Below are 25,713 nucleotides of genomic sequence, written 5' to 3'. Positions count from 1 at the left end.
AGCAAAGTGTGCTATATGGATTAAAATAAGAACCAGAATGCCAAGCAGTGATGCACGTACAAACATGTGCAGTTACTTGTAGTTCAGTGACTATCTTGTCTTAAATATAGACAAAAGAAAATATATTTAATAATCCTGCGAGGGGAAATACACTACATATACTGTATATTTATTACTACAAGTGTTTGATAACTGTATTTGAGGATAAAACACAATAAATGTTGTATCTCTCTCTCGTCTCACTCTATCATATATATATATATATCTAAAGATCGAACTTAGATCAAAGAAAGGTATCAGCCGATATCAAATATTTCTTCGATATGGTAGCGCCCCAAAATACCAATATCGGTCGGGCCGCTGAATCAGGTTATAGCGGTCTTCTTAATGCATTGTTATATCACAGTTTCCTCTCTTGAATATAAGGCTGAAAATAACTTCTATTGACTACAGCTGATAGACAAACATGATAAAATGTATTTAAATTGTAACAATATACCTTACCAATAGGTAATAACTAAAGTCTACATCCTTACTCTATAGCCAGTGTAAAATAACAACAAAGACACTGATTGGTGAAATCTTCAACTAAAACAGAAGGTAATTAAATGGTACACTATTTCCTCTCGTAGAAAACAAAAGTGGGACTAAAAACAAAGTCATCATACATTCTGAGGATGTAATATATCGCTGAAAACACACTGCTGATACAAAGTCTTCTACTCATCATCCCTCAAAGATATCCACCTTTCAAAATGATCATGACAGCTGATTTTAAAGAAGGATTTTAAGCCTACTACATTTCAAGTAAAATGTAAGATTTAAAATATAACGTATTACCTATGTTGAATATCTCTTAGCAGTGTGGCGTTCACTCCTTCCTAAATTAGGAATTCATCGTTCATACTGGCAAAGTTTTAACTTATGCATAGCTGGTGCAACCCAATGCAGGGTAATATCCTATCGCAAGTTAAATATTTATCTATGAGAACCGGAGGCACGATATCCTTCAGTTGCCTGTTGGCATGCCCTTGAATTTTTTGTCAACTAAAAGTTAAAGAAATGATTTTAAACCATAAGAATAAAAGATGATATACATGCATGAAAAGCCAGACAACATCGTGAACATCAAATACTGCAAATACTGGTACCGTATATAACACAGCAAATACTGACAGGTTTGCTTAAGGATAAGTTCAAACAAGGAGAGTGCATCTGATAAGTGAATATCATTCAGGTCTAAATAACCATTATAAACCAGTGAAAGATCCCATTCAGACTTAAGTTACTAATCCAAATTGGGCTCCCATGTTCAACACCTACCTGTATTCAGAAGAGCAGCCTGCTGAGGAGTGCTCAGGCTGCGGGTTTTCCTGTTCTGTAGAACCAGGCAGTTGTCCAGTAACCTCCCCTCCGTCACAAGTGGAGCAGCAGTATGGAGCATTTCCACTCGCACTTCCTCTCCACAATCCATCTCTGACAGGCAGGCTGCAGGTAAACTGACAGGGCAAAGCAATCATTGATGAAGACAAACAGTGAATCAATCAACTGAGTATTTCAGACATACAAGCCTGAATCAAGACCTAACATTGTGGTAACACTGCTTCAGTGCATTTTAATGATGCTGTCATGAAAAGAAACCATTTTGGTTTTTTTTAAGATAAGTAAAAGTAGACTTTAATTCACACGCTGCAAATGTTTCTGTTAATATCAAACTTATTATAATAGTTCACTAAATACTTCGTTGAATATAAACAGCGTTAAAACACTTGTGTCCATACAGAAACTCCGATGCTTTTAGGAAGCAGTGAATGACGTCATTTTAAGCTGTTTAGGTTAAGGGTCTCCTTGCTGGTCAGCTGAATTAATAGATCAAGATAAACTTTACTTACAAATTAATTTAAAAAAAATAAGCTGCGGATAAGTGAGGCTCGGAGGCTAGCTTTGTAAATCACCCTCATCAAATAGATTTCTTAATGAATAAGGTCAGCAACACAAACATATTCACCGACGTAAACGAGGGCTGACGAGTCCCGACAGAATATTCTCCATGAGCTAACCACACTAGTTAAGCTACAAAACGAGTTTAGCTAGTAATTAGGCACGTCGAGAACAACGCGTAATATCGTCCACTTCTGTGGTCAACACTACCTTAAATTCCACCACGTTTGAGGACAACACAACTGTGAGTGCAGCAGCCCGCCGTAGTATCAATACCTCACCATTATTATGATGTTACACCATCTTACTGAGCAAAAAGCTGTCAACAGACAGCTCACCACTTCCTAATGCCAGCCGTCCAATTACAGGCCGCCTTCTCGGTGACGTCATATTGGACGACTTTACCAAACAAGTGTCCTTAAAATGAACGGGCTGTTTAGCAGCATTACACTACAACATTTTACAGAAGGCAAAGACGTAAGCGATTAAAGTACTGTAAGGAAACTGTTCAACTGATAACTATATACGTTTACAAACCTTACAAAATTGTATATAATACTACACACTTCCCGGTTCAGAGGCGGCGAAGGAAACCACATGACACAGGTACAGGAAATGACTCCCAGAAAGCCGTGCCAGCTTTTTAGCGTCCAGCAGAGCTGTGTCTGATCTGATAGCAGACCGGCGAAAACTTAACCATTATAATAATATGTAATAATGAAACAGCGATTCTCTTAAATATGTAACTTCATACGCTGTAGTACGACATTGCCATTTTTATATTTAAGAACTAAAAAAAATCTGCAACATGGTAAACACATTTTGCCTGTCGTGGTACGTAGAGGGCGACAAGACGAGTAAATAGATTATTAAAAACAAAGAACCTGTAACACAAAACGAAAATATAACGCCTGTAGGGCTGCTGATCCTCTGGTAAGGAGTAGGGAGTGAGTCAATAAAAAGGGAAAGAGAGTAAATCGTGTACTTACTGTACGGGTAAGACAATTCAGATCCTGTCTTAAGCAAACAGCTGGTCGTCCGCCAATCAGGAGTGGAGACGATCTCCTCGGCTTGAGCGGTCTACATGTTGTAGTTGTAGGGACCAAACAAGACACTGAACCCCAAATTACTTCAAAAGTCTCTGCAATCAACGTCAATACCATTTAGATATTGTTGAGCAACTTGCATTGCACCCTGGTTCCCTTAAGACTACATATGCACTTTGTGATTTCAACCAATTAAACGAACAATCCATTGGATGTGCAAGTATCTGTAGTTCCGATCAGGCAGGTATTATTTTTACATCAGTGGTTTACAGATATGAACATGCAAATGATGGGTTAACAATAGACGATCTGTGTCCATCCTGACAACTGAAAACATACCCTACAACTAAGGTGTTCTGTTCAACTGCGTGGCTGTTTAGACTGTGAAGCTTTCTGTTCACAAATAATAAACGTAGTGAAAATGAATATACAGAAAAGCCAGGCTGGATTAATTTTGGATAAGAAATTGTTTATTTGACTTTAACATAATTACAAGGAAACCAAACAGGTCTGCAATATCGAAGCTTTAGTGGCAACCCCTTTAGTGAATCACACACTCAACACAGAAGTTCATCTCAAACTGCTTTTTATTACATCTTAAATAACAGTACATTTTAATATAGTTTCTATCTTGCATCCAGCTTTCGGTTGTACACTGACTGACTTGAAAATTAAATACAAAAAGTGAAAAGGGAACAGTTGGGGTGCAGAGCTCTACAGTTAATTAATGGAGAGGTGAAAAAGAAAGGGAATTTAATTTTTTTAATTACATTTTTATGTTTTGCCGACTCCAGGCCTAATGCACAATTACAGCACATTTTTGTACAGTTGCAGAGAAAAAAAAAGTTGGAAAAAAAAAAAAAATAACACTACAGCTAAAGAAAAAGCGCCTCTGTTTACAAGGAGAGAACAACAGAAAGTTCTGCCATTCAGATGCTGTAAGAAGTATATGTGTATATATATTTCAATTTTTTTTATTAAAGGACAGAAAAAAACCTGTTATAAAATGTTTTACTTGCAAGTGGATTTTTTTTGCTACAGAAGGAATGACAATTTTTTTTGATCCATTTGAGATTGTGTTCATTTCGGTGTCTGAATGTACATATGCGTCTGTGTAAAATTTTAACATTTAAGATATTCATTAATTTTTGGAATCCCTCCCTAGTATGGACCAAGAGACTGTTGATGATGTTGTAGGGTTTGCTTCTCAAGTGCATAGCTTTTGACATTCAAGGTGAATCATGTATGCACAGAGTAGCACCACCCCAACCCCCCCTCCCACCCCCCCCCCAAAAAAAAGAAAGAAAAAGAAAATATAAATACCATTGTATTGATATATCCAACAGGTAATTTTCTTAAAGAAAAACATCAAAGGAGTTAATTCCATATGCACCTTTTTAAGCAATTCTACAGCATGCGATTCTAAGTGATAACCCATCCATGGCAGACAACCAAAATCTTTTTTTTTTTCGTTTTTAACTTAAAAAGTTTCAATATCATTATTTTCAAACATTGATTTATACAACATGTCATTAACAGAGTAATAACTGCATTTCCATGCACGGAATGGGCACCTCTGTTAAAAACAGAAACGTGTCCAGATTGCAACTGGGCTAGAGTGGTGGTACTCCACAGCCGACGAAATCACATCAACGGTCCCACCCCTGGGCGACAAAATCTAGGGAAAACGATATTAAATTAATGAATATAAAGGGGGGCGGGGTAGATCAGGATCCAACGAGTATTTCTTCATTTCATTATTCTACACTGTTGTCAGACAAAAAGGTATAAGAATGGTTAAAATGGTTTGCTTTTTTGTCACGTTCTAAAAATGAGCATTCATTATGATAAACAGCATGTGCTTGGTTAGTTTACTTTTTTTCTTATTTCATTACTCTATATATGCAAAGTTTAATTTTTGTGCAAACAAAGATTTGTGGACTACACTGGAAAAGAAGAAACAGTAAAAGTATCTTGAGACTTAATATACCAAACGGCCACATCTGGCCTGATACCTCCTTTTTGAAGCTCCGTTTTCTTGATTTATTCTCCAGTGGGATAAATCTCTATATAAAATGAGTTGATCTGAAGAACTGTTTGTTTAAAAAAAAATCTCTTAAATGTGTGGAAAAAACAAAAAACAAAGCCTTGATCCTCATTTGAACATTTACTAACAATTCACTGATTTACGCCTCTTTAGCAAAAGATAATCACAGAAATCAATACAAGAAACAAAAAAAAAAAAGTCCAAACTTCTAAAAAGAATAAGATCACTGTCGAGTGATAACCTTCAGTCAGAACTTTGTATAATAAGGATGCAGGACACGTTTGCTTGATGGTGGGGTGTTTGTGTTTTCACTTTCTTCAATACCAGAGCGTGTTCATGGAGGAATGCACCATTTTCCCCTCTTTCCATTTTGTAACTAGTAAATCCCTCAAACTTTTTTTTTTCTTCATTTTTCTGTAGTTTTGTGAATGACAGACAATTGTGCTCTTCAAATGAGAAAGAAAGAGAGAATTTTTGCTCTTGAAAGTTTTTAAGGGGTGTTCGGAGTCAGTATCACGGGGTGTCTGTTTTTTTTTTTTTTTTTTTTTTTTAAAGATTGGATATGCAATAAAATTGAACATTGTTAGGTTGGAATGGTCTTCTGCTCAACTTGGGAGTCCAGATGCCATCTTGAAACAAAAAAAAGAAAAGAAAAGGTTTTATTATTGTCATCCAGCAAAATCAACATTGTGCAGATGTTTCAAATGTTGCACAGTCAGTCCCAAACCCCAGATGGCAGTAAATGCAAACAGTAAACGAGGATCCCTTAGCTGTTAATAAACCATGACCCTGACACTGTTGCACATCACAGGACTATTAGGTCATCATTTACCTTCTGACTCTAGTTCCAGATCTTGAGGAAGCTGTCCCAGGACCCTGTTGCCACTGCCATGCCATCGTCAGTTACACCCAAGCAGCTCACTCGGTTATCGTGACCAGCCAGGACTCCTGCAGAGACACCACATGTTAAGACACAGCAACGGACTTAGAATGTCAGGATGGATATCAAATGCTTTGAGGGAGGAAAAACAATCCATTGAACACCTCTATTAGCAGTTTCCTTTTTATTTTAAATGTCATATGTGGGCCTTTTCAACGTATTTCTATAACATGCCTCACATGTGAGAGATGTATTTAATTCCAAAGTAGTTAAAGAGGTGACACTGTACAAAACTTTAAGCAGGAGAGGAATGGCTTTCAACACATATAGTATTTCATCGTACACCCTAGCTTAGACACCTTCTATCCACACCTTAAGCACAGAGGTATAAATGTGCAAGTAGAGTCGTATGTCATCATGAATCATCTGTCACAACTGTCCTCCTATTCTCAGATTGTATTTCATCAGCTGTGTAGTGGGGCAACCATGTGTTTAACCTTGTTCCCCTTCTTCCTGGTACAGAAGCTATAATCATGAAATATAGTTTCAGTACGCACGCACGGTGTAACAGATGCAAAAGAAGGGTGACCAAAAGCTTAAGGCCACAGAGCTATATGCTGCAGGGATAATATTAGGCAAATACTTCCCATTTCGAACGGAATGTTAACCTTGTGCACTCATCTTGTAGCCATGTTCAATTCAAATCACTCAGACAAAGCATGAGGGCTACCCACTTGCTCTGCACAGGTCACAAAAAGAGGCATAGCAGCCTTGTAGCTCAAAAGGGAAACCACAGGGTGCTGATGGCCTAGCAGTTAGGTCACTCCCCATGTGCAGAGGTTATAGTCTGTCCACTGTCCTATCTAAATGAAGGTGAACACCCAACAATACATCTTAAAAAAGGGGAACCAAAAAAAGGGCCACAGGGTCTAATGCCAAATCTTATGATGGGATATTGGATTTCACCACAAGTCTCTGCAACAGCAGCCTGACAAGAGGATTTTATCGTGAATTAGACCCTAATTTTGAAAGAGTCCCGTATCCATCAGCGTCTGAAGAAAAGTTGTAATATCTACCATAGAGTACTGAAACTGGAGCACATTCCAATCCTTGCATTGAACCACAGCTTTTCAAAGGGAGGACGGCGTCTATCATGATACCATTGGACTTTGGATTTTTGCAACCAATCTCTTTGCAACAACAGTGAGCAGCAGACTATCTGCTATAAAATGGGACCTCTCAATAAGTAGACATGCAGTCTCTCAAGTTCTGGTTGTGGATGAGTCACCTTTGTCCCTGCTTTGGGTGAGGTTGTTCCCGTGGAGAGGAGGCTGCCAAAGCCTCTAAACAGCAGTGGTTCTGCCAGGGCACACTCTTTAGAACAGGCAATATTATTTCCAGAGGGAAAGTCATACAGTAGTTCAATAGGTCATGAGTCTGCTAGCATATCCCAACACTTAGACAACAGCTAGATAAACAGATTTATTATAAGAAGAGTTTGTGTAGTAACCACAGCTGTATTTTCTCTCCAAAGCAGTCCATGCTGGCCTGTCAGAGCATGACAAAAATGCTCAAATGGTAAGAAAGTGGCCTCAGGTGTTTGATGTAACGTCTGCATTGTGTTGATCGCTAGATCCCTGTTTGCTGAAAAGAACCCCCATTTGTATTCCACCTTGTAAAATAGACAACCTGTCTATAAGAAGGCCCTGGGTAATAGTTCTGGTTAGCTTCATGGGAGGTGAGCCTACCATGTAAGAAGGGGATCCTGTCAGCCCAATCACCCTAATGGCAGTTAAGATCGTGTTTGACATATTGGATGATGGTGCAGGATGGTGGGTAATGATCAAGGATTTTATATGCTCTGCCTTTGAATATTACCTAATAACCAGGAATCATTGTTCAAGTTTGTAAGGTAACTGTTTGACCCTTAAAGTCTAAAATACATCAAGCCCCCAGCTCAGCCGTATCTTGTACCCATGTTCAAATATATCTTAAATGAGATTACTCGCATTTGACATGTTTCACTTCATACTCAATTACCACATCAGGTTCCCCGTATATGAAAAAGGCATTTTGATGATGACGCATAACAATAAGTAAGACAACATGACAGCAGAAAAATACTGAAACAAAGCTTCAGTTTTGACACGAGTGTTGCACCTCAACATTTAAAAAAAAAAAAAAAGGTCTTGAGATATACCTGGGTGGCCACCAAGGTGTCTTCTATGTGTACTGATTACTGAGAAGCACCGCACAGATTGTTGAAGTGGGAAGAACATATATGTGATGTTTCAAAGAAGTAAGCAAAAAATCCTCACAGACTCATCTCATGTTCTCCACCCTGAAAACCAGTTCCTCCCCTCCAGCAGACGATGCAGGGATCCCTTAGGCAGGAACAACCTTTTTAAAAATTCCTTTGTCCCCTTATCTATTAATGCCCTCAACACCACTTAAGCTTTAAGAGGTGTGTGTTTGTTTTACTATGTAAATGGAATTTTACAGTGATGTAACTGGACATGCTGATAAATGAATGTTCTTTGAGTTTTGGTTACTGCATCAGATCACTGTAAAGTCAAAGGCAAATTATCCACTGGGACAAATATGGTAAATGGATTTGAGTTTATATAGCGCTACTCAAAGCGCTTTTACACTGCATGTCACACCTACCCATTCACACACTGATGGCAAAGGTTTCTACGTATTGTGACCATCAGAAGTAACTAATCCCATTCATACGAACTCCCACCTTAACTGCAGATTAGAAGGACAGATAAAAACGCAACTAGTAATATATGCTAAGCATCTAAAAATAGATTGACTTCATCAGATGTGTTTCAATTGTTTTCTGAACTATTACAATATAGAAAAGGAATCCAACACAGTTGAAGACAGAAAACACTCAAACACAAACTGCTTTGAGGTGGATTTTGGCCAGCGGGGCTGACAGGTCACTGAAAACAAGTCCTGACTGGTGTCTTGTAAGACTTTTGTTTGATATGTGTAGTGTTGGATGCGGACAACAGCATCAGAAAAACATATTTCTGTGTATGATTGTTTACCTGCACGATCAGCCTTCAAAGTATCCCAGACATTGCAGTTGAAATCGTCGTAGCCGGCCAGCAGTAGGCGGCCACTCTTGGAGAATGCTACGGAGGTGATGCCGCAGATAATGTTGTCATGTGAGTAAACCATCAGCTCCTGGTCAGCACGCAGGTCAAATAGCCTGCAGGTAGCATCGTCTGAACCTGTGGCAAAGGCGTTGCCATTGGGGAAGAACTGCAACAGAGATAAAGGGAGATGTTTTAGTGTTGAAACTTGCACACATTCCTTTACATTAGAGAAGTGTTAAAATAAAAAAAATAAAAAAAAAAAAGAATCTTGCTGCACAAAAAGCTTTAAAATAATAATTTTGTAATGTCTTTCTTTGTCATCTGTGCTGTGGAAATATCAGTCTACCAAAAAAGCCAAAGTGTAAACATGTCAGTTCTGCTCATATTCAGTTGTAAAATCCAGAGTGTTTCTCTAACTGGCTCAAAGTTTAAACCACGTTAGACCACAATTAAAGACTTATTGAAATGCTTTAATCATGATGCAGGTATTGAAACTCAAGGCAAACTCTTTAATGCTAGACAGATACTTTTGTTTGTGTAATTCACTCTAGCTTAGGAAAAACATAGTATCACACTGCATCCTCCAAACATGAAAATATAAATACTCATTCAGGGTGGCAACAAAGAAAATTCAAAGGTTGGAGGGCTGCTTCGATTGTACTTTAAGTGAGATGTAAGTTCACAGAAATGCAACAGAAGAGGAACACTACATGATTCCTGTGAATGACTTCCATTTTCAGGTAACTTGGGACTTTACCAGAATGTGCTCTCAAGCATCAAAGACATGCAATGACGGACTCCAACTGGACATGTCATGAGTGACAGGAGATGTGCAAACCCTTGTCTTAAAGTGCGTAATGTAAAGAATGTATGTCAAAGAGTGTGTTTGTGTAGTCTTACACAGATAGCATTGATGTCTGACTCGTGACCAGTAAAGGTTTGTCGGCACATTCCTTCTCTGATGTCCCAGAGCTTCGCAGAGGCATCGCAGGCTCCAGACACAAACAGCCTGGTGTCTGGTGCCAGAGACAAACTCATGACATCGCCAGTGTGGCCAGCAAACGTAGTCGTCTGCTGACCGGTCTCAATGTCCCACAGAGCACTGCGGAGAGCAGAAAGAACTGTGTCAATTTACAGCAGTAATATAAAAACTGTATCTAAAGCACATCAGTGGCATTGTTGGTAAGAGCAATTCAATAATGAAGCTGATCGTCACATGGTGTGATTGCTGGGCTGCTTGAAGTTTATCCAAAGAGAGACTTGGTTTTCAACTGTAGCTCAGCAGTCATGGTTGACACAGAGGGTGGGAACAAATTGCCATATAATGCAAATATAAAAGCGTAGTGTTATTGATTCTAAACATAATTTCAATTGTGTGATTTATATGGTGTAACAAAGGTCTTGAACTAACTCTTCAGTGATTTTTTAGTATATGCAATCTGATGGTTATGTATTGAACTACATGTGTTGCAGTACCACAACTCACCAGGTGGTGTCTCCAGAGCTAGTGACAATTTGGTTGTCATCCAGGAAGCGACAGCAGGACAGGTAACCTGACGAGTAACAAATACAGTGACTTAATGAACTCATTTATGATGAACTGCATCCATCACAGAGAAATAGAAGATCTTCAAATCATCATCACACACTCAGAGGCTCCTTCAGAGTAGTCATTAGTAGCCTCCCTCACAAGCATCCTTCTTATACATTGACTCAGTTTGTGTAGACAGCCTTCTAGTGGCAGATTGAAAACTGTGTTTCTTGACGATACATTTCAAAACACACAGAGGAATATCAAGTAATTATTTGACAAGCCTTGAAAGTGTTTTGAGTCTTCATTGAATCTAAATGACTTTTAAAAAGCCATGAGACACACAAGGGATTTTCCTGATGCTAACTACTGAAGGGGACGATAACATATGCAATCCTTTATTCTAAGTTAATATTTTTTAGATTACTTATTAGTAATTAGTCATTTCTGTTGATCAGTGTCAAAAAAGCCAAAATGTAAAATCCACTAAATTTGATGTTTTAGGTAAAAGAAGAAAAAAAAGGACATTTCATGCACTGTAACTTCTGCAACTATATTCCAAGATTTTAGAGAACTGGAGCATGACTTCAAGCTTCTGTATGTGGAGTTCTAAGCTGGTTATGAAACAAACTGAAAGTAACCTACAAAAGAAAAAGAGATTACGAGCAATTAGACTGAATATTTGTAACATGTTTTTTCTGTTGAATGTCTGAAACAGCTGCAGGGGGGTTAGTTGTTGGATAGGTGTTAGACAGGCCCTCCTGCCAAAAGATTTAAGATTCAGTTTGTCATTTCCTTTATGTATCTGTGTATGTAAAGAAGATGAAATGTTGTTCTCCCTGCTCCCAGCAGAGTAACAGGAAAGAAGACTAATCGTAATATGCATGTTAGACATCAAATATTTTGTAGAAAAACACCACGTACACATATCGAAGACAAGATGATTAAAGGGATATATTGTAATTTACTGTCACCAGGGGTCACACAAATCAGAACTTAAAGTTCCTTGCATGACTTTTAATGAGAGAACTTGTTTGTTTTTTTCCCTGGGTGTGTTTACTTAAAGTGATCACATAGTTTCTTAATGGACAAAATGGAAAACTATTCTTACAAATACAAACCCGCAAGTTTTTCAAGCTCATCTGTTTTCATTTTAAGTTTTAGTGTTAATCTAGAATCACATGCTTGTGGATGAACTTACCTGTGTGTCCGGCCAGCTCACGGCTAACGCGCACATTTCCCTCACGGGTCTTCAGGTTATAGATGGAGCAGATATTGTCGAGGCCTCCGCAAGCCACGTAGTTCCCAGAAGGAGCATATGCGCAGGTCATTACCCAGGAGGAGCGCAGCGGGATGGCATGGACCTGGAAGACAGTAAAAAAAATATTTAATAAACGACCGTTTTCAGTGAAAGATCGGGATCAAGGTAAAGCATGTGACAAAGGTTGTCTGCAATATTTACTTATCTTTGCAATGACACAATACCAACTATTAATAGCTTAACCTAAAGCTACTGTGAGAAAAGTTTCTGATGAGAACTCTTTTCCTGCTGACAATCAGACATGCTGGGTCATCAGCGTTCATTGTCTTGTCTAACACCCGCCCAGTGTCCTCTAAATAGTCACTTTTCTTCATACAGGTTTTGTCCGTTTCTGTAGGTCATAATGATGAATCAGTAATCATATCTGTCTGTTTTATAACCAGCTAAAAACTCCTTAAGGGAACCTTTTTTTTTTTTTTTCCCAAAATGTTTTTAACTTAGCTGTAAGAAATGGAGGGTTTCAGAAAACTATTTATTTCATTGGAGAAGAACATTCAAAATGATTTTAAATGCTAAACCAAACATATTTTCAGTATTTGGATTATCTGGAGACTTTCTTGAATACTTTGAAGTTTGTTGAAATTATTTCATGTTAAACCTTTGATCTGTACGAGTGTAATAAAATATATGTTACACCCTGTGTCAAGGTAAACTTAAAAATTTAAGAAACAAGCAGGGTGAGTACGGACTTTGAGTGGTAAACTATCACAGGCATGAACCCTTTAACCTTGGCTTTTGGAGGCAGTGAAAACATTCAGACTATGAGTCCACTTGATCGGGTATCATTATATTTTAAGGTTTAAGTTTTTTAAGTTGGCTACATGTTTTGTTATTGATCCTTTCCTCAGCACTGCGTGACTCTGCTTCCCTGTCTGTACTGTTGGAGGGTTCTTCACAAACCATGGCTCTTCTTACCCTGACCTACAGTTTGTATATTCTGAAAAAAAAAAATAAACTCATACAACCCACTCAAAAAATATTTAAGACTGTTCTTCATACTTCGAGATTTAAAATCATTGTTATTATGGTTCATATTTTTTTTTTCTAATGCAGGAAAATGAAAAATCAGAATAAGTCAAGGCCGATTAAAATAAAACTTGTACCTTGTTTGTGGTGTAGCTGTCCCAAATAATTAGTTTGCCGTCCTGGGAGGCACTCACCAAAAGCCTGGTGAAAAGGGAAAAAAGATAGGTCAAAACTACTTGAATTCTTACAACAGCGTTATATTTTTTCCTGCGGTGATCTACAACCTTTTGGAAGGTAGATAAAATAGCTATAAATAGACACTGTTAGAATGGAATCAGCTGTTAAACCCAGATTTTCCAAAACTGCATGTCATGCAAGAATTCGACTGAAAATAACACAAAAGACAACATATCAAATGTTGAAACTGAAAAACTTATTTTTAAAAATAAATTACAAGCCCAATAAGTACATAATGCCAAAAAACATGTTTCAAAAAGGTTTGCACATGGCAACAACATTTCTGTAAGCAAAGGACAGGGCTGAAATTATCTCTATTTTTTTTTTACATTTCACCAAGCGTTCCAACACTTTAGTAATTAGGGTTGTATACTTTTTTAAAAATGATAACCGCCCTTTAATATGTATGTGCATAAAGTGCTATGTCAGCACTGAAATATTCAACATAACGTTACTAGCAACATTGTGCGGATAGAAATGATGATTTCCACACAAAAAGCTCAACATAGACTCCAGCTTTAGAGCTACTGTAGTTCTTATTAATCCACAAAAACAGGAAATTGTGTCTGTACGTAAACTTGTTCGGTGTACCCAATTTGACTGGAATTTAACATGAAAGCCTTTTTCATCGGCTGGAATTCAAAACAAGAATTGCAAGCATTAGAAGGTATTGAAAGCAGGGCTGAAAGCTGTTGTTTTTCTTTCGCCTTTTGTTGCTTTTCACTTCAGCTGATTAAACTAAAACCAAAGATAAAAAACTCCCAGTGGTCCTCTGCATTACGCTCAAACAAACCTGATGTATGATGAACCAACAAAAATCAAGTTTTGTGTTGTTTTCAAAGTGATGTAGCGAAATGAAATAAATAAATACAATGAACATGGTTTCCTTTGTTCAGTCTTTTCATCCTTTTTCTGAGTAAGTGAGCACCTCAAAGTATTACTTCACCATCTCCCAGCTGATAAGAAAACACACACACACTTGCACAGCATCCTATTTTAAACCAGTGTGGTATTATGCATTTTTAAATCACACTAGGCTTTGATTACTTGAGATGTATTAGTTCATTTTTGTAGCAGATCCTTCACATCTATACACAGATTCTCAGCACAGACCCTTCTGTCCCTGTCTTATCTGCTGAAGTGTGCTCCTGTGTTCGAGCCAGGCCAGTAGTTAAGATTTGCTAAGTCCCAGCAGGCCTTTGTGTGTTCACTCCTGTTCCAGTTTCAATGTGCACTGGGGCCATCACTGTGGTTACTTATGTTGGATTAATCCAGATAGCAGACCAGAGCTGCACGGGGTACCTGGGGGCTGAATTTGCAAGATTTCCTATTAGAATAAGTGTGCTTACCTTGTTCACACTGAGTGTGTTTTGAGTGCACATAAAATACTGTTAGTTTTCTGCACGAGTCCATTCTAGGATTAGCACCGAATCACAGCATAGATTCTTTATAATGGACACACTTACAATACATTATCCCTCAATGTTGATCATTGAACATTATAGTGGCTGTGCAAAGTAAAGTGTTGCACCTAAACAATAACACATCCACAATAAATACAATTAAGAACACAACTGTACTCCAACCATGATAAAATATTGATGCAGTCTAAGTGCTTGGACAGCGATACATGTTCTACTGCATTGAATTTGTACTAGTAGAATATGCATTCCTTCGTGCTTTTTTCTGATTCAATTGTTCTGAATTCTTAGATTTATAGAGACAACACATTTTGCAATCAGGACTTACCCACTCAATGGTAGATTAATAATATGTCATCAAATCAGGAAGATGGATTTGAAATAAGTGATGTGGCAACATTTATGTGGCACATCCCCTTATAGTGTTTGAACCTGGATAATTATGATTCTGTTTTGTGTTTGAAGAGAACAGCTTAGGTAAAGAAGACTTTCCCCTGTCTTTTTATTAGTCTTATCAAAGTAACATCAAACCGAACTATTCACACCACATTCACACACTTATGGCAGATCTATGTGAAATGTCCCATTCCCAAAAATAATTCATCCATACATTCACACGTCGCTGATGCAGCAGTGGGAGCTTTTTGGGGTTAAGTGTCTTGTCCAAGGACACATCAACATGTAGCTGCAGGAGCTGGGGATCAAACCCCCAACCTCTCCGGTTGAGAGACGACCAACTCTACCACTGAGCCATAAAAGTTGATTTCAAACGTTACACCAACAAAACGTGCCAAAGTAAGAATTTACTGTTAAAAAAACAACAACTGTGTTTCGCCCTCTTTAAATTACATTTGATAACATTGAGACAGCAAATTTCTATTACAGCCGATTTTAGTTGGGTGTTCTATAAAGAAATAGGTGTTTAATTTAGGGTGTTTTTTAACAGTTCTGTGGATCTTTATGGATGTAATGTGTTTGGATTAAATATTTTACTGGATTTAAATCGTGGGGATCATTTTTGGTGGATTATTGTGATCAGGAGAGCTCAGTTACTCTTCAAACGGTAAGACGTATTTGTTTTCGGTGGTTTGATATGCACACACTGGGCTGTCAGAGTGTGTGTGTCTGCTGCATTGGACTGGATCAATGAGTGCAAAAAAAACAACAACAGAACTTTCAACTAAAGGGAAAATATGAGGAATCAGGGTTTGACTATGTAAATCCTTAGTCAGGGACAGGCCTAGTTTAATTATAACAAAGATCAACATTTGCATGGTATTGTGTCCCCAGAGTACATTACCCTGAACATTTAGCTGGCTAACAAGTTTCTTTTTCAAACCTCTTGAAACTTATCCCAGACTGAAGGGTCTCCACAGAGATACAGTATTTCCAAACTTAGACCAGACTCTGGATCCAAAATATTCATGTGACCTTTCTAGGCGGCAGAGTTTTGTAGGTATATTACTGGGAGGATGATAAGGTCCCTCTGTTGACTGACGCACATTAGCACCACTGGGATTAACTGGTTGGTTGCAGAGGTGAGACATGTGTTCATCTCGAGGGAAAATGATTAATGTAAAGTGAGGCGTGTTGCTTTATCCGTCTTGGCTATTAGTCTCAACACAACTCTAACAAGGCTCACTCTATTTTGAGTATTTTCTCTACCCACATACCCCACCCCCATTGCACACAAACACAGCACAATCAGACACACAACACAGTCGACACACTGAAGGACTCACTTATTCTAAGTGCTTTTAGACCAAAAAATGCACAACCCATTGTTCATGTGCACACATTTCTTACTCTCCATTCGTAAGAACAATGAATATATAGATCAGTGTTCAACAATTACAGACTGAATTAAAGATCACTTTAGAAAAAAGACCTGCATTTTTACATTTGCAGCATTAAGGCAAGATGATTGGCTGATGAGATGAAATTTACTTGACAGAAAGAACGTAAGTATTAGAAATTACCTCGAGTCAGTGCCCCAGTGCATGGCATAGATTTTAGCCAGATGCCCCCTCAGTGTCCGTCTAGTGCGCATCTGAATTCGGCCAACAGGGTCGATGTTAGCTGTGATCTAAACAAGGTTAACATGAAAGAAAAAATCAGTTTCAGGCTGCTGGTTTCACAAGTTTCAGGTAGTGTTGCAAAGCAAGGTGGCATTTACATTAAAGACGACTAACAAAAGGACAAGAAGTAATGGGTGTCAACACCAGCTATAGCAAAAAAATAAAAGAAATCAGATTTATATATAGTGAAATTTGCAACAAGAAAAACATTTACCTGAGACAGGGTAGCATCTGCACACGCTTTCCTGGCATCCTGAAATACAACAACCCAGTTACAACAGATCCGTCTTGTTAACTCCTCACAACTAGTTTAATATCAGTGAATCAATTTGTCTATGCCACAACCTTCAGCAGTGAATCGATAGTGAATGAGTACCAAACACAACTGTATTCAAATTACCAATATACAACGATTTCCTGCAGAGAGGAAAGTTAGAATGCCTCCCATTTAGCTTGGCTGTGTCACAATTGTCATATTATTTTAAGTGAGGTTTAGATTATATTTAAACAGACGAGTTTCATCCTGGTGACATTTTCTGTTGTGTCAGAAATTTCTTTAATTTGAAGCAAAGAGCCGTGGCAAAATATAATAATCACTATGTCATTACAGGATCTTTAATGAAATGATAACTGTCACTGATTGTTCTTTTTTTTTTTAAACTAAAAGACGGCATTGTATTTTTATAGAACTTACAAGTAACAAGAAAAACAAAAAGTGAATTAACAGTATTATTAATAATTAGCTGTAGCATATCACTCTAAGGATGCTAATGCCAAGCATATACAGCTTTAGCAGACAGCTTCAACTCCAGTAAAATCTACTACAGCGGCTCATGGCAGAATATATGCTTGTGGCAATGGTACAAGGGATTTTGGGATTTTGATCGTTAGAGCAATAAAATAGCAAAAAATAATTTGTCATGTCGTTGACTTTTCAATCCTAACACTCTTATCACGACCTGATATTTTTTTATTCAACAGGTTAACTTTGGAAAAATTTAAAATATTGAATTGTCTTATCTTTATGTAAAATAATAATTGAATAGCACACATCATGATAAAACGCCTTACTGATAACCCTACCTCTACACAAGTTTCTAGGGCAAGTTACTTAATACATAATATATTGAAATTGGCTTAGAAATTAAAGTGAATTATAAAAAAATAAAATCTGGCCTTACCCTGATCTGGTTCTTTAGTTGCTCAGCCTCCTGGCGTAGCTGATCCAGTTCACTCATTTTCCTCAGCTAATGGTGTGCTTTGCTCCGCCGCCTAGACTCTTGCTGATCTGCAGGAGAAAAGAAATGTGACACATAACATAAATATTAGACAATGATAGACAGTAATGCACTAAATACACAGCGAGTTAACTTGTTCTGTTGACTTTTACTACTTCTGGATGATAGCCCAACAAAGCATATGTAAGACCGAGGCAAAAGTTCTTCATCCTTTCTAATGAGCTTGAGGAAACAGACAATTAAAACAAAATGCAGCAGACAATCACAAAGTGTCAATCAAATTCAAAGGGCGTGACATCAACAAAACAAGTTCTAGACAGGCCAAGACCTCTTCTTGCCAGCTAGAAACAGTAACTGAGCAACAAGCGCTCAGCAGCTTTTTGTGCTCCCGATAGCGGTTTTGAGGCTGATGTTGTATATTTCTCTCCTCTCAAAAACTAAAAAAAAAAAAGACCTAGGGCAAACATTTGCCCCACTGAGCATTTCATAACCAGTCCTTTTGAGTCAAGACAAAAATATAAAACTTAATTAAAAAAAACAAAAAAAACAACGGGTACCCTCTGCTGTCTTTCTGAAGGAAGCGAGGATAAAGAGTCCAGATATCATGAATTTGAAGAGGCAGATCCAGAGACCAGCTTGGATTTTGTTGCAACTACTAGAAAGCCAAGGTGCTCAGATGATGGACAAGGTTTAACGAAACTCTCAATGTCCCGGCCTCTCGACTCTAAACTCTCCTCCAATGTCATCCCTGTAATCCTGGGACACAGTTGATTCAGCTCCTCCAGCCAAATCCGGTTAAGACAAAACCTGCTGATGATCCTAAAAGCAGTGGCTATCCCGCTGACCCCAATCCACTGGTTGACGCTCTTAGCATGGACACTTTCACTCTCCATAGGAAAAAGATACATTTTTACTCAACAAGAAAAACACTATAATGGCAAATATCGATTAAAGGTTCGTATGCAAGTTAGACACTGATGGGAGACACATTTTAGTTGAAACAATCATACCGTTACCTCTAGAAGAAGACAGCAGACAAAACTTTCCAAAACAGCTTTGATTTCAATTAATCTACTGAAAACTATTGAGTTACTCTCTCTCTCTCTCTCTCGCCCATTTCAGTTCCAATGTAGAACTTAACTTCCCCATAACCTATTTTATGTCAAATTAAATCTAACTACCAGGGCTGTGAATCTTCAGTGGTCTCACACTTTTTTTAAATTACCATTATCCTATCAATGATTTGATTTGATACAATACCACAATGGGTTGCATCCACAATTTTCTATATTACTACACAGGCCACTTTTTCATCAATGAAGACAAGCAGTCCGATAAATCTTACTCCATTTCTTATTAATTAGAAATTGCTTTAGAAACCAGGTCAACATAAATGTCTGTACATTGTGAACAAAATTAAAACAATCACATAAATAGGTCAAGGCTGACCCTTTGTGTCAAAATCATTACATTATTACAACCCAACTTTTAATATTACTTTGACCCAAAGCCTTGTACAAGATTCCACAATCAACTGGCATCAAGTGGCATCTTATGGGCCTATAGAAAAATCAAGCCAAAGCAGAAGTAGAAAAAAAAATGGAGTCCCTCAGGCACTGGTTTGAAAAGTGGGTTTATTAGTCCCTCCAGGAAATTGGGATTGAGCAAATTTAAAATATTTGGTTTAAAACATTTTCATCAATCTCTCAAATCTGACCATTCACTTTATCTATGCAATCGGTGTCAACATGCATTTCACCAAATTTCCTTCTTTGCTATGTATTTTATATTCAACATATTGATCCTGTTAGTTCTGCAATGTTGTATAAAAGTCAGAAGATCTGTATAATTAAATATCTTTGGAGTGGTGCAAGCAAGATATTTTTTGCTATGAAGACAGCTGTGCTATTCTAACAAATCACTGGTACGATTGCTCGTCTTTCATGAGCTTCATAATAAGACATTAAGCCACAGAGTATTTTAAAGACAGTGAATCCGTAATAATTAAAAACTCCATTACTGAATATTTTTACTGTTTTCATGTTGATAACTGTTAACCATACAGTTCCACTTCCAGGTGCCTGCCTTGTGATGAGTCTATTTACCAATCAGAGGCTGTGTTCCAACCTTCATCACATCAGAGGATCTGTTACAAATGTGAATCAGTGCCGATCAGTGTCTTCTATTAATGGTTTGCTAATAGCAGAGTGTACCCCGGCCCGAATACAAAACACATTTTATTTGGTGCCTTGATAAAGAAATTTATTACAGAAGTGATGTCAGCAGTTGGCACAGCCAATAGATGGCTTTTAGTGGAGCATTTGTCCCAGTTTCACACTTTTGATGTGAAATGTGTTAGAAGAAAAAAAGAAGACCCTCAAAACATTGCAACCCCCATTGCTAAATCAGGCATTTTTGGCTGTGACTATGATAAAAAAAAAGTCAAAGAAATCTTAGAGGGACTGGTAAGTGTCCTTAGAGACTAACCTGTGTTACATTTTAATTAAAGTGGAATTAAAATGCTTACAACCTAGACAGATTGATATAAGAAAAACATGTTATTATATAATGACAAAAGGGATAAGAGCCCTTCGAGTGACAGTTGGGTGATCGGGCGATTACTTTCATGGCATGGTTAATACATTTGAGCTGAGTTTCATGATCTCAAATAAACATCAAGTCACCTAGGTAGATATCAATTTAAGAACGAGGACACACAAGAACAGTTGGGCACAGCAAGAATGTCATGTAAACTGCATATTAACGATCACAGAGAAATTAAGAAGGGAGAAAAAAAAAGGTGAAATGCTGTGTTACTGTTGTTTTCATTAATAATATTTGATTGGTTTTAATTTGTCTTCCTGTTTTGACAGGAAACATGATTTTGTAAAGCCAATGAAGTGAGATGTACAAAAGAGCTAAGATTTCTGTTCCAGTAATAACAGTTGTTCATATTTCACCAAAAAATTACCATGAAAGTGAGACACCTGGGCATGGTTGTGTGAAAAAGACTAAGTATTCATATACTTAATGTTAAAATATGTGTTTTTACAGGACGCCAAGTATTTTTTCTCTTGTCTAAGTAACAAACCCAAGGACATATTATTTCACAATGATACGCCTTACCCCCTTTTCTCAGTTTCATAAGGACAAATAAATGACTTGGTATTCCATAATTGATTTGCATTCCATCAAACTGAAACTGTTCCAAATCGATTCAAATCATACAACTATATTTTAATGAATATAATGTAGCCGATCTTCTTGTAAACATTGGATTCACACCCCTAGTGTCTGAGCAAGTGCTTGAACTACATTGATTTAATAGTGGCACCCCAGCATAGAAGTAGTGATGAGAATACAGATAATTGTAAGAAACACAGGTTGTTTTTAGTCACTCGTAGTCTGCTCTCCCACAAAGTGGGAGAGGGAGCATATTTCACAAGCTCTCCCAACTCTGTTATTGTAATTAATTCACCACTCCAATCAGTTAGGTCAACAAGAATACCTTCTTATTTGAGCTATCATATCATTCACTATCAAATAAGCCAGCTAATAAATAAGCGATACAAGTATGCCAACTGTATTAGTGTAACAACAAACTGTTTTCCAACCCATTGCTCTTCTCCATATCTACCTTCTTCTTTGAGTGTGGTCACACATGAGTTTGCTGGCTTGGAAAAAAACAAGATGGTTTAAGCCACAATATTGGACTTGAGGATTCACAACAGCTGTCCCTAAAAAAGAAGGGTGATATCACAGTGGCTACTTTAACTTCAATTACAATGGCTTTTGTCACCATAGGAAGCAAACTTTGATTCATTATCTGATATGTTGTCCTGAAAAAGAAGAATACAAAGTGCTGAAAAATGTTACTTGCTCTAAAAGTAGCATTTCCCCATGTCCAAGAAACTAAAGGGTGGTGTCTGCCAACTACTCACAAAAGCATTAAAATATGCCAACAACATTCTTTCTGTCTGCAAACAGGCACTCAATGTCCTGGCCTTACAACAATGCAGCAGAAGATGTAATTGGTGTACATTTTTTCCATTGTAGTTTCATTAGGCCAGTCCATCCTTGTTAATTTTTGTGGAAAAGATATTATCATATTTGCTGGGCAAGGTGCCCAAATACCCACTTCTCTAAAGTTTAATATGACATAACCTTGGTAAGTCAAGTCAAATATATTTGTAAAGCAGAAGCACATTTCAAAACAGTAGCAGCTGACCATAGTGCTGTACAATGGCATAAAAGAAACAAAACACAAGGACCACAGCAATTACGAAGCAAAATGGGACAGAAATAAACAGAACATAACAATACAGCAAAACTTCAGAAAGGTGAAGGAAGCTACTGCTGTTATTTGTAAGTGAACTGTAAAAAGCAGTGTCAGAAATAAATCCAAGGTTCTCAATGTGGGTCTTGATGTAGGTGGACAAGTGATATTAGTTGCTGCAGACCAGTGTCGTGACATCTGAGAGGTGTGGAAAAAAGTACAACCAACAGTTTTGCTGTCATTGAAATGTAGAAAATGGCTGTCCAGGTTTTTATATCTCAGTAGTCTGTTAGAAGGTTGAGGGCTGACAAAATGTTTGGTTTAACGAGGAGGTAAAGAGTGTGGTCTGCAAAGATCACAGCAAGATCAGCTCAAGTCTATGTGCCATTTCACAAAAGGGCCTAGGATCAAGCCTAGTGGTACCCCACAGATTTGATGTGTGTTAGGTTAGCAGTGATATAAATCTAATAGTGAAAGTAGAGGACATTTAAAAAAAACAAAAGAGAGAAAAAAAAAAAGTTAGTTTCCTTTAGCTGTTGAACAAAGTCTCCAGGTTGGAAACCACTGTACTAAGATGTTAAGGACTTTAACAAGTGAACTATACAATCAGCTGGGTTGCGGTTAGTTGATCAATGAAAATAATATGTCACAGTTTACTTCTTAACAAAGCCACTTAATGTTAGAATTTTAGACTAATTGTGTGAAGTTAAACAAACAACAAAAAAAACATGTATTTTCCGCTTATTGGCATAGGTGCTTTACATAAACTCTATTTTAAATGCAAACACTATTACTACTACAGGTTAATTTACAATCTCCACTGGCCATTGCTATAAGTATTAATGGTGTTATTCAGAGGACATGTTTCCTCTTGTACTCTGGTGGGTGTCTTGAAACCACAGGCAGCCCATCAAATAGAGCCTTTACTTCCCTGCCTTCTCTTTATGCCAGCTATTTTTAGAGAAGTGGTGGGGGAGGAGGAGGAGGAGAAAGAGGAGGAGGGAGGCAGACTTCACATTTTCCAGCCACTCCCATCAGCTCAGACATTTCAAGCACAACACAGTAAGAAGGAGAGAGGAAATGTAATTTGACTCCACAGACAAAACACTTCATTGGTATTTTTCCTTTCAGTTTGTATGTGTACATTTTATATAAACCTTAACCAATCATTTGTGGACTAACCAGATTTCTTTGCAGGACAAAGATAAGAAAAATAAAATGTGGTGGTCCTCTTCCTCTTCATTAGTGTCAAAGCAGGGATTGTTGAGTAAGAACAGCAATTTGATGGTTTATATGTAATACATTTTAATATAGTTTAACCCCTGTAAAATTTACTTCTCAACTGCTCCAATATGCATTAGAAAAATGTGGTTTCCCGAATTACATCAACCAAAATACTAAACTCTAGAACTGTAAATTGTGATTATTTTCATTAATAATTAATCTGATTATTATTTTTAAAAAACAACAACAATTCATTGCTAATCACATTCCTATCAGTTGTTTCACTGGTAAAATTTATGAAGAGGTCAGCTGACTCACATTTGTAATGGAGCATGCGGTTAGATTAAAAGTTTGGAGCACAGGTCTGATAAGATTAACATTTATTTAAAATCTTTTTTTAATAAATGACTTATCAACAAATTGATGAAAGAAAAATTAAAAATAAATACACCACAAGATTTATTTAAAGGCGGGAAGAAGCACAAATCTGAGAAAAGTTCAATTGGATTTGGCCGCAGATTTTTCAGGAGATAAAAGGCTCCACCCTGATGACATAAGGAGCGCTGTAGGCAGCGAGATGTTCTGGTGCACAAGAGGATAGAAGCAAGCTAGAGGACAGAGCCAGATTAAACTAATGAGAGTGAACAAGCGAAGAACAATTGGGAGAGGAGCTGCTAATTAACCCCTTGGTGAAGGGGAGCAAAGCTTGGTTAGCTTCCCATTGCAGAACATTAATGTTAGCTATGACAACAAACTCTCCAGCAGCATCACATTACAAGTGAGATAAAAAAAAGCTAAGATTGTCGGTTTATAAGTTACAGAACTGGACTACTACATTATTAATACACAATTCATGCAAATGACCAGAGAGATTTAAGCAAGGTTAATGGTTAAGCAAGTAGAGCCGTAAATCACCAGTTTGATTGTTTGGACAATGATACTATTTTGGTGATATCACAAAATCGGTCACAATCCAATTTCATTCTGTTTTGATTCAGGGGCCTGGGATAGATTTCAGGTGATATTATGTATTAGGGCTGTTTAAAAATATCGACTCATTGATGCATTGCAATATTTATTCAGAAAATCCTGAAATCCATTACTGGGTTGTCAAAAACATAGGCATGTTCTCCTCTAACTAAGAGGAAAGATTAATGTTTAAGTTTACAGTACATGCCCTTTACTTTTTACCATGAAATTACAGCACAGTTATGTTTATTACTTTGTGCAGTAAATTGAGCTCAGGAACAGAAATGCACTTTAGACCATACTGTATATTAATGTTTCTATTTTTATGAAAGAATAGTGAAACAATTTTTGAATGTGATGTGCTTACAACTATCCCTTTTTCTACGTTCTTGACAATTACAAAAACAGTTACATTTCACATAAAGAAATAAAAGCAATTTTGTCTTAAAAAGTCTGTATAGGATATTAGATGACTATAATTTACAGATAATAAAAAAGAATGCAGAAAAGTTGGGCAGCCCACCCAAGTGTAATCTTTGTCTGAAAGATTTCCACACAGTTGTTTTTTTTTCCCCCTAGAGAGGATTTAATATATTCCAAAATCTTGTTTGCTTGCTAATGTCCACTAGCTGCTAGCTTGTTTGAAAGTTCAGAAGGACGTGCCGCTTGGTGGAAAATGAAACAGGCGTCCGGTGGGAATTTCAAAATGAAGGTGTATCATAAAGATGTTGATGTACAGCAATATTTCGACTTTCTATTGGTTTGATCATTGTTCAACCAATTTATGTATCAATCCAGACCAATTGATAAGATGTTATATTTACCAGAAAAACCAGCAGCAAATAAATGGATAAATAAGTTTACTACCACAAGAAAGTCCCAGGAAAAAAACTGCCATTGTTGTGACTTTACACATTTGCCCTGCTCACAATACTGCTGTTGCTGTTGAATCATTGCAGGAATCCGCAGCACTGCTCCTTAACGTTGTCTTTGACCATGGCATGTACATGGGTAAGATGGGTGTTGTTGTTGCATGTGAAGTCAAAAAGGTATAGAATTATGTTAAGTGTACAACATGCAGTTTGTGTACAGCTGTGTTGCTCTTTTAGTACCATCTGTTTTCACTTTGTGGAGTTTGCACTCCTTCTAGCTGCAGTACGGTAGTTGAGCTTTCAGCCTATGGTGAAAATTATGAAGTACAGACTCATAGCCCGAGAGTTTTGCTACCCACCTCCTCTGGTCTCGTTAACTTTAATACCGGACTCCCATCAAAAGTGCACACGACAAGGTTTATTTACAGAACAATATACCATCGTATTCTGTAAATGCACGATTATAACTTCCTGAATAAGAACAGATGTGAAAAAGTCTCCCTCCTCCACTCTGATGTTAGCCGGTCACCTTACCAGCGGGGCTATCAGCTCTGCA

The 25,713-nt window shown here is 37.5% G+C and overlaps 2 protein-coding genes across 3 annotated transcripts in view; both read right to left on the bottom strand.

Annotated features, from left to right (window-relative positions):
- The window catches only part of nadka (NAD kinase a), a 26,129-nt gene extending 24,631 nt beyond the window's left edge, over nt 1-1,498 (bottom strand). Inside the window, 2 exon segments of the mRNA XM_065961011.1 lie at nt 1,324-1,444; nt 1,447-1,498. Of these exon segments, the coding sequence (XP_065817083.1) occupies nt 1,324-1,444; nt 1,447-1,474 (149 nt within the window). The 5' untranslated portion in view covers nt 1,475-1,498.
- A 2,058-nt stretch (nt 1,499-3,556) lies between these two features.
- gnb1a (guanine nucleotide binding protein (G protein), beta polypeptide 1a) overlaps nt 3,557-25,713 on the bottom strand; it is a 36,452-nt gene continuing 14,295 nt past the window's right edge. Inside the window, exons 1-11 of one of the 2 annotated variants that reach the window (XM_065961123.1) lie at nt 18,374-18,509; nt 17,760-17,866; nt 16,793-16,831; nt 16,480-16,586; nt 12,980-13,043; nt 11,757-11,919; nt 10,511-10,577; nt 9,925-10,126; nt 8,974-9,190; nt 5,867-5,982; nt 3,557-5,663 (exon numbers count right to left, since the gene is read on the bottom strand). In XM_065961123.1, coding sequence (XP_065817195.1) covers nt 5,876-5,982; nt 8,974-9,190; nt 9,925-10,126; nt 10,511-10,577; nt 11,757-11,919; nt 12,980-13,043; nt 16,480-16,586; nt 16,793-16,831; nt 17,760-17,816 — 1,023 coding nt within the window. In that variant the 5' untranslated portion in view covers nt 17,817-17,866; nt 18,374-18,509 and the 3' untranslated portion in view covers nt 3,557-5,663; nt 5,867-5,875. Of the gene's footprint in view, nt 5,664-5,866; nt 5,983-8,973; nt 9,191-9,924; nt 10,127-10,510; nt 10,578-11,756; nt 11,920-12,979; nt 13,044-16,479; nt 16,587-16,792; nt 16,832-17,759; nt 17,867-18,373; nt 18,510-25,713 lie in introns of those variants that run through there. The other variant, XM_020638146.3, reaches the window with a different exon arrangement.

This window comes from Labrus bergylta, chromosome 12 (genome assembly GCF_963930695.1).
Source record: "Labrus bergylta chromosome 12, fLabBer1.1, whole genome shotgun sequence".
Classification (NCBI taxonomy): domain Eukaryota; kingdom Metazoa; phylum Chordata; class Actinopteri; order Labriformes; family Labridae; genus Labrus; species Labrus bergylta.
This window is presented reverse-complemented; position numbering and strand designations above follow the sequence as displayed.